Source organism: Dendropsophus ebraccatus, chromosome 5 (assembly GCF_027789765.1).
Source record: "Dendropsophus ebraccatus isolate aDenEbr1 chromosome 5, aDenEbr1.pat, whole genome shotgun sequence".
Classification (NCBI taxonomy): domain Eukaryota; kingdom Metazoa; phylum Chordata; class Amphibia; order Anura; family Hylidae; genus Dendropsophus; species Dendropsophus ebraccatus.
The window spans coordinates 65,469,038-65,479,142 of record NC_091458.1 but is presented as its reverse complement, the minus strand read 5'-3'; the positions used below and the strand labels follow the sequence as shown (position 1 = coordinate 65,479,142).

Genomic DNA, 10,105 nt, shown 5'->3' with positions numbered 1-10,105 from the left:
TCTGTGATTATTCACTACCATCTGCACAGACAGACTTTGGGACATTTCCCCTTTCTGTGGGTGGTGGGTCCTACCACTATTTGGGAGGGTTACTACACCGCTCTGACCACCTGTGACAACATTATCCCAAGGGACCCTGCAGCAACCCGTCAGGACACTGACCACAGGGGAGAAGGGTACAACCAGCCTTACTCTTTAAAAGCAGGCGTACCATCACACCTGTGTGGCCACCAGGCACTGTCATGTGACAAAACCCTATTGTCCGGCTGTATCTCGGCCATCCACCATAGAAGTGGCGTCACACTTCCATCTAGCAAGTGACCGGCCGTCCCACCACTACAACATTATCATCACACCACACTTATATTAACAGTCTTTGTCTATTAGCCCAGATTTGATCCCACAGCCATTGTACTGCTTTAAATTGTGGGTGATAAAGGCGACATTCGCAATAACACTGCACGGTGGAAGGATAAAGTGGGAAAATTAATGCAGATCACCAAGAAGCCAGATAAATGAGAAATTGACAAATAGAATAAAGAGGAACTGGATAATTCTAAGACTTTGATGCCCTGATGAAGGCCTTTAGTCAAATAGCCATTTAAAGGGGCACTCCAGTCTGCAGAGCAGGAAAGGTTTTCTATGGGGATTTGCTAATGCTTTCCACATTTTCCACACAGACAGAGGTGGCGGCAGAGAGCACTGTGTCAGACTGGATATAAAACACCACTTCCTGCAGGACATACAGCAGCTGATAAGTACTGGAAGACTGGAGATTTTTTTTTAAATAGAAGTAAATTACATATCTCTGGCACTCTCTGGCACCAGTTGATTTAAAAGACTTTTTTTTTACCTGGACTACCCCTTTAAGTATATTCTCAAGTCCTAAACCAACACACATAGTTCTGAAAGGATGTTCCTTATCAACGAGCATCCACCCATCCATCTCTGCCACTGCTGTATGGGGATTCAATGGAGTACCCATTTAAGCCGGTCATTGCACTTTGTATCAGTAGGTATCACTTTTGCAATCCATCCTTTTGGGAATACTTTATGCTATATTATTACTCCCTATGCTCCTCCTACAGAGTAATAGCTGACTACATGATCTGACTAACAGGAGCTGAGCTAGCAGATATGTACTCTGGCCAAATGCTAGTTTCAGACTGGTTTAGACTAGTTTACGTTTACCCCTTTTTAGGTTAACAAGGATGTTAAAAAGGCACCATCACGAAAATAAACTTGTCAAAAATCGAAGTCTGACTGTTTAGACCATGGGCCCTACTACCCCAAAAGATTATCTGACAGATTTTTTCAAGCCAAAGCCAGGAACAGACTATAAACAGTTTGTGTAATGGGGCCCTAAGACTGATCAGGAGAAGTTGCGCCACATTTTTTTCTTTCCCGACTCTATGTCACATGAAAAGATGGCCACATAATGGAAGTTTATGGTTCATGTCTCTTCACATTGACACACTGCAGGGTGGTCTTCTCCCTGCTCATTCCGCTCATTTCTGGAAAAACTTTTGTCTTGTCTCTGACATTCCATCAGATAATCCAACAGCCCCAAACATGAATGTGTAGAGAATAGGCTTATTTGTTAGTAGGCGTGGGACGCACACCAGAATGTCTCCAATCCCAACGGAGTCCGTGTGACATCTAGAAATGAAGTTGTCTGACAGTATGCAGTAGTGAAGATACGGTGAAGATACTGTGTATGATGCTTGAATAATTTTCACTGTATCTTCACTACTTGATGCTGTCAGACAACTTCGTTTCTGGATGTCTCTCTGACATGTCAAAAGTTTATTTTTGTGATAAATACAATTTAAATCCAGCACGATTTCAAAAACGGTTGAATAAACGGAATACAAAAAACTCAATGTGAATCTAGCCATATTCAAAAATATGTGGTTGTAAACCTACCTAAAGCTATGCCTGCATGAGATGTCGAATAACTTGCTGTCTGGTTGTAGCGACATTGAGCAGTTAATGGACATCAAATGGAGATGTGGTTTTGCCTACATGTGATGCTCGCAATATGCACCCTTTCCCCTCCCATCTTGGAAGCATACTTCTGGGACTATCAGAAAGAGCAAGTAAGCACCACGGAGCACAACTGGTAGACATTTTCTGCTCTAAGGATAACCCTTTAGGTGTTGTATCAGTATGTTCCTTAGTGCTCAGTCCACACTTGCATCATACTGCACTCTTTAAAGTTTAGGTCTTTCTTTGCTTATATTTTTGGACTGGCTGATAATGGCAATAGTACTTGCACATGGAAAAGAGTATGTTAGAGAAAATAGTGGAGAGACATTTGGCTGGTCTCATAAACGAGAATCACAATGGTAAATATTTTGATGAAATAAATTAATAATAGCTGTAATAAGTCCAAATGAGGAATTCATTATACTGTACTCTATTAGACATGGTTTCAAGAAGGTATACTATTATGTTATAGTTGGTGATAAAAGTATTTCAATCATTTTCATTCCAATTCAGCCGCATTTGGTTGTGCTTTGTTTGGTCAGCACTTCTTATCTGCTGGTTTGGGTGCAGAGAGACTCAGCCAGTAGTCAGCCAACACAGTAGGGAGGTAAGATGCAGGAATATAGATGAGCTTGGAGTCCAGGCCAGGTGTATATCTCGTCCAGGGGTATACAGCAGTCAGGGCATGCTCCATAGAGTTTGTAACTAAATAATTCCTGGGACTGGCAGTTGCTATTAAAGCCTTTACATTTTTCTCATCTGTAGAAAAATAAGTTAAAATGAATGTTATGATATATATATATATATATATATATATATATATATATATATATATATATAATATTTTTTATTAATTTATGTTAATGGATTATGTTTTCCTGGAAAGATCCCATGCAACCTAAATATTATTGTAAATACAATTGCCAGAAATGCCTGACAGGAGCAGGGGCCACCTTTAGAGATGCAGCATGGGGGCATGTGCCCTGGGTGGAGATAGGGTACACAGGAAATGCACAAGGGCCTGCACACTTAAAGTCACATGTCGACCCATGTGCAGGTCCTGTTATTGTTAAAAGGCCTGAACAGAAAGATCCCATGACCTCTGCAAGTCATTACGTCAGAGGGGGGGAACAGTGAGGATACATGATGAGATCTGCTGGGTCAGTGTATGGGGTCTGTATTAGTTGGTCTAATGAGAAATGAGTCTAAAGGGATGTTCTAATGTCTGTGTATAGGGGATCTTTTCTTTGTTTTGTATTTTTTATGGGTTCAGATCCAAGATCTGCATTTACTTAAAGCAAGAGTTCTGGGTTCTGAATATATTTAAGGGGCAGGTCTGGATATAGGGGGTTTCTATTTCTTTAAGGGGTCAGGCCTGGGGTCTGAAAAAGTCCTGATAGTTTTTATTTGAATATAGCAGAGAAGGGAATGTTTATAATCAGAGTAGGAGTTGTCTGTGTGTTACTGGATCTTGTGCTTACGCTAGGGCTGTAAGCACTCTGGTTTTCTCTTTTAGTAATTACTTGAATATAATACAAAAAGTATACAGTCAGTCTCTATGTAGCTCAAGCCACCCGTAATGGTAGCACAGAACAGAAATGGAGGAGAAGTGGAGAAGTCAGGCATCCATTTTTTTTTTAAACAGCTGGGAGGTGTTGAACATAACAGGCACTTACAGTACCTCCCTGGCTCCAGTGCATGAGTTGGCTGCCCCCCCTCTGGTCCCTGGTCCCCTGGCCTCTTACTGGACTGAGCGGGAACATGGGATGTGTCAGCCCCATTCAACCAGACCGCAGCCATAGCGGGGTCCAGGCTCGGTTGTTATGTTCAGCCACCTCCTCCCGGATTTCTCCTTTAAAGTGTACTATCAATGCAGTGCAGTGTTTTCACTTCAGGGAGGTACAGTGAGCAATAACGAAGCTTAGCCTTCTGTCCCTGCCCACTTGTGCGGCCCTAGGTGGCAGACCCCAACTGGGTGACGGTCCCTACACTGCTAAGTATAGAGTAGTTTATAGTCCATGTCCCAACCAACCGGGAACAGATGAACCACAAGACAGAACCAGAGAAGAGTCAAAAACCAAGTCATGGAGTCTGAACCGAGAGAACAATACACAGTACAAAATTAGAGCCAAAGAGAAACAACATAACAGCCAAGGTCAGATACACAGATAGGAGCATAGTACAAAATAATAGACATGTGTGAGTAACAGCTAGCCCACACTGCATACAATCAGTCCCTGAAATAGAATAAATGCCCAACACAGGGTGTACCTTCTAAGGAGACAATCGGGGTGCATAGAAGAAAAGGTAGATTCAAAATGTTCATGTAAGATTAAATCCAGCACTCACCGATAGCGTCTTCTCAAACTTTGTTAATCCGAAATCTGGCAAGGAGGGGAATGGTGGATCAGTGTAGGAGCAGGTGCATCTGGATGATGTGTCTGCGTCTACACTGATCCACCGTTCCCCTCCCTGCAAGATTTCGGATTAATAAAGTTTGAGAAGACGCTATCGGTGACGCTAATCTTACATAGTACAAAATAACCGACAAAGCCTAGATCAGGTAATACAAGCAGGGGTCTGGCACCCAGAAATAACTTGTAGAAATAGCTAGTGTAGAGTGCAAGTCACAAATTATCACAGGCATCTTCTGTATGCTGACACCTATTTAAATATATCTCCAAAACACTCTGCAGGAGCGCTGGGCCACATGATTGGCCTGGCATTCTTGTAGTGCTGTTTGGATAACCAACCTCGGCATCACTGGGGCTGACCGAACAGCCACTCCCCGGCTGCTGATTTGCTGCACAACTGCAACAGACAGAGCGGACCTCGGACTCCTGCCCGTTCCGAATGCCACAGCAAGGAAGCCACAGCTACCACAGCAACATGGACAGGTATGTTCCTAAAAGTTGTATTGTTAACAATCCTGATGTCCTTGACATCTATCTTCTATATATTATTCTATTAGGCTGCAACCACCGGACTGAAGAAACAACAAAGAAAGTGGCAGCCACTCACCATCAAGTGAATCAAGTTATTCAGACAAACACCAGGTAAGTGGTACACAAGTATGACAGTTCACATTGCAGGTTTGTTCCACCCAGGCTACGGCTGTTTCACAATCTTGTGCTTCTTCTGGCCTTGTACTTCTACAAGGCCGGAAGAATGCGAGAGCGTGAAACAGCCACCAAAGTAGTGCAACATGACTCACACTATCTACATGTCTATAGGACCTTGTCCCACAGCACCCACTACACCAAGGGGCAAAGCTAAGTGTCAATTTTCTTGTATTTTATTGGAAGCTAAGCTGCAACTGTATTTGAGATATATGGAGCAGTATCTGTACACATCAACTTACATTGCTCATAGTATTGCTGGCCATAGCTATTTTTAACTCCAGTGGGGATATTTTCCCAAAGACGTTTTAAGTTATTTACATGAGCATCAACTGAGAGGGTCATGGGTGTTACGAAACATCCAGGTTCTATGATGGAAACTTTTACTCCAAAGTCACGTACTTCTCTTCTGTAGATAAAAGATAAAAACATCATCATTGTTAAAGTTAGGTATACCAACTAAGGGGGCCATTCACACATCTGGTATATGGTCTGTGCACGGACTGTATACTGCGACCGGACTTCGGACTTCTGGCATCATTGCACCATCCCATTTCCCAGCTACTTTACATACAAGGTTGTCATGAGGCTGAGGAATGTCTTGCTTAGCAGTCTAAGCAGTGTTTGGGTATCGCATATTACTTGTATATACTGGTACTTGCTACACTGCTACACACTGCTTAAAGATTAACTATAATATTTAGTGGCTGCAGGATACAATTTTAAAATACCTGCCGCTGTGCCCCAGCCGTGCTTCTGCCATGCTTCCATTGCAGGCATGTGCCAGATATGCATTTCTGCCAGCAGTGCAGTTGATTTCTTCCAGCAGCTCAGCCAGATTCTGATAGCAAGGCACCTATCTAACTGATCCAAGCAATCCATATTAGCACAACAATATAGTAAAAAAAAAATTCTCAGCTGTGTTCACACTACATATTTTAGGACAAGAACGGCCGTTGTTTGCAATTAAAACAACAGCCGTTCTTGTGATTGAAAAATGTCTTGAATTAAAGTCAATGCAAACAACAGATGTTATTTATATAGTGTATTGAACAACAGTTGTGTTTTTGAGTGACATGTCAATCTTTTCCAGCCATTGTGCATTGAAATCAATACAAGTTTCAGTTTAACAACAGCCGTTGTTTTTGGGTGCCAAACGGCCATTGTCAGTACTGTGTGTGAACATAGCTTTTGTCTATGTTCACAGATTTTGTCTGCTAAGCATTTTTTTTTAAATTCCAATAATTTGTATTGAAGTTTTATAAGACATGAAAAATATAACAATATACAAGTCACAACATTGGCATGACAAAACCAACAGTACAGAGTCGGAGACCAACATTGTCAAGAGTTATTCAAAGGGTCCAGTTCCATACCCAGAACCAAAAGAACAAATTTGCAGAATATTCTGTGGTATAGACATAAAAGAGACATATTGAGTATGTGGTTTGCACACTTGTAAGAGTAGAAGTGAGCATCGAATGTAAGGGAGAGTACTAGGCTGAAAAAAATTTGCTATTCAACTAACAAGACTACTGGGACTGAAACTTAGTGTAAGCATGAGTGAGGTTGGCACACATATTCTCATAGCAGGCAGAGGAGTTGACTAGGTATAAGCAATTTCTTTTTCAAATCATCTTTGCTCCAGAAATGACACATGAAAATCCCAGAGCATTCACTAACATTCTTATATATGAAAAACTGGTTTATAACTATATGTAACTGCAAGAACATAGAAAAAAATGTTTTACAGCAGCACAAACCCGATATAGATGGGGTGGGTTCCCATATCACCACCCTGGCCCAGGGCGGCAGAAAATCCAGCAATAAAGGAAGAGACAGCACTGCAAGAACTGTATATTTAAAGTGTCACTGTCATGAAATTCTTTTTGCAGAAATCAATAGTCCAGGTGATTTTAAGAAACTTTGTAATTGGGTTTATTAGCCGAAAAATGCATTTTTATAATGAAAAAGCAGTTTGAGGGTATGTTCACACTACGTATCTTTCCGGGCGTAGTGCGAGCCGCAAATATACGCACGTAGTTTTGAGGTTGATGCGTCCGCTTGAAAGTATACGATATACGGCCGCACAATGCACACTACGTATGAGCTTACGGCCGGATCATATACGGCGCCGTGAAAAATGAACAAGACCATTGTTTGAAGACAGAAATGTTCCAACTCACGGCCGTGGATTTCCATGCGGTCCCGTACGGAGTACTTATTTCAGCCAAATTGAACGTGATTTTTAGATCCAAAAGGTTCTGTGTGTTTTATTGTGCTGGGCGAAGATTTCCAAGTAAATGACCTGTTTCAGATCGCTTCGAAACAAGCTAGGGAAGCATAACTCTACTACGGGCGTATGTTTGCGGTTCGCCCGCATGTTCGCAATCCGGCCGCATGTCTATTTTTCCCACGGCCGTACTTTCAGCCGCACATGTACGGCTGCGTTCGAACTACGGCCGGAAAGATATGTAGTGTGAACATAGCCTGAAGCTCTCCCCCCTGTCTTCATTGTTCTCCTGTGGAGAGAGCTGAATAAAAGACCAAAACAGGACAACAAAGAGTTAATCTACAAATACCTCCCCCTTTATCTCCTCTGACAGTCACCACTGACCTCTCTGAGCTCTGATTACAGCTGTCACTCAGCTCTGTGCCTTTAATCCTCTGTTATCTGCTTTCTGCTGTCGGCTTACTCCCTCCTCCCCCTCCCCTCTCCCAAGACCAGACTGGGTACGTCTGATGCAACAAGTCACAATTTCCTGATTTTTTGCAGTGGATGGAAAAGAGTAAGGAGGGGGGACCTGGGAAAAGGCTTTTTAAATGCAGATAATGGCATATTTGGCTAATAAACCCAATTACAAAGTTTCTTAAAATCGCCTGGACTATTGATTTCTGAAAAGAAAAAAAAAAAAAAACGACAGTGACTCTTTAACTGCAAGAATTAAGGAAAACTAGACAGAATGTGTAGCAACAACCATTTTTATCAAATTGAAGTTTCTTTATCAACATTTTGCATAAACTTACCTTAAACTATCGGAGAAAGCCTCCACACCATACTTAGATACACAATATCCTCCACCAACAGCTGCCAGTCTTCCCAAACCACTAGATACATTGACAATACGTCCTTGGGCTTTTCTTAAAAGCGGCAGTAGCTGTACAGTCACATCTATCATACCAAATAAATTCACATTCAGGACCTTTATGAAATCATCCTTTTTTTGCCATTCATTTGGACCAAAGGAAATGCCAAACCCAGCATTATTAACCAAGCCCCAAAGTCCTGCAATTCAGAAGAAAATCAACAAGCTATGTATAAATATCAAAACAGTTTTTTCATGTTTTACTAGTCAGCGTATACTGTTCCCTTAAAGGGGTTGCCCGATGCAAATATCAATTTTATGTTACACGGCCTCCCGCTGCCTGCCGCTGTCTTCCTCTTATGAAATTCTGCTAACGTGCTATGTGGATAGGAAATGACTGCTCAGCCAGTCTTTGCTAAGCAGTCATTTCCTGTGTGCATGGCAGGAGAAACTGGGCAAGGGGAATCAGATACAAAAATATGGGGATGTGCTGAAGCATCAGATACAATGAAAGGACACATGTGGCACTACTTATGGGGAGAAATTAAAAAAAAAAAAAAAAAAAGCAAAATCTTTAATTTTTTTTGTTCAATTATCTACTATTTTTTTATTATTTTCCATAAATAACCCAAAAGAAAAAAAATTACAAATAATTCTCCTCACAGGGAGCTCAGAACATATTTACACCAAACATGCAATGTTCAACAAATTTCAAAGACATCCTTAAAACCATAGCAACCCTCCCCCCCCCCCACCCCCAGACTGGCAAGAGAGGAGAAAAAAAAAAACAATACTTTTAAACCTCCATCCATTTACCCCAAACTTTCAGGTGTTTTTTCCTAGATGTATCCCTAGTCCCTGCTAGTATCTTCTCATACATTTGTATTTTTCTCATCAGATTTTGCCATCGGTCAAACACTGGAGGGGAGGGGTCCAGCCAAGCTCTCAGAATTATTATTCTAGCTAACAACAGAGCTTTGAGAACAAAAAACTGATGAGCTTCTATACCTATCGAGCAGCCAAGAATAATATATTTCGCACAGTACGGTATCACCACATCCATTTTCTCCACAATACATCCAATGACCTTCCTCCAATAGCCCTGAATTACATTGCATCTCCATAACATATGGACGTAGTTTGCCCCCACCTGGTCACATTTAGGACATATATCGTCGGCTCTAGCTCCGACCTTGTACAGAAAGGCCAAATGATAATGCAACCGATGTAAAATTTAAAACTGTATTAGTTGATAGTTCTTTATCTTGCTATGTGCATCATAATAGGATAATAAATTAAACACGTTATAGAAAGCATGCAAATTATGTGCATAAGGGAAAACAAATGATCACCTGAATCTCCAACTATAGTTGACACACTCTCGGCAGCAGAGCTTACACTTTTGCTGTTAGTAACATCCAGTATCATTGTTTGCAGTCTACTAGAGGTCTCTTTCTTTAGGTCCTTCGCCCCATGATTGGTCAGACAAGCAGCCAGAACCTTCATCCCACGTTTGTCCAGTTGCTTGGCCAGCAGGTTTCCAAATCCAGTGTCACACCCAGTGATAAAGACATATTTGTCTGTAAGATTCTCCAGGATCAGACTTTGTCTGTACCATCTGTACAAGAACATCAGGGCAAATACCACCAGCAGAAGGAGAAGCCACATGATGAGTTATAGTCTTATCCTATAATAGAATTTGTTAATTCAAGATCATTTTTGTTCTATATAAGTAATATTATTGAAAACCATAAGTACTGTTTAATTCCAGATCTAGAATTGTAAATGTAGCTTATAGCCATACTTACAAATCTCTACACTATTAGGCCTATTGGACTGCTATTAGACTGTCTTCTAGGGTGGCCTTTTATCATTGGGCCCCACTGTACTGATAACGGGTCATTTCCTAGA

General features: G+C 41.4%; 1 protein-coding gene across 1 annotated transcript; it reads right to left on the bottom strand.

Annotated features, from left to right (window-relative positions):
- Positions 1-2,527: 2,527 nt before the first annotated feature.
- On the bottom strand, positions 2,528-9,878 carry LOC138794164 (short-chain dehydrogenase/reductase family 9C member 7-like). Its single transcript, XM_069972933.1, has 4 exons — positions 9,547-9,878; positions 8,136-8,394; positions 5,351-5,517; positions 2,528-2,748 (listed from the first exon to the last, which is right to left on the bottom strand). Exons 1-4 carry the CDS (start codon positions 9,860-9,862, stop codon positions 2,528-2,530), a joined length of 963 nt encoding a protein of 320 aa, XP_069829034.1. The 5' UTR covers positions 9,863-9,878.
- Positions 9,879-10,105: the final 227 nt, after the last annotated feature.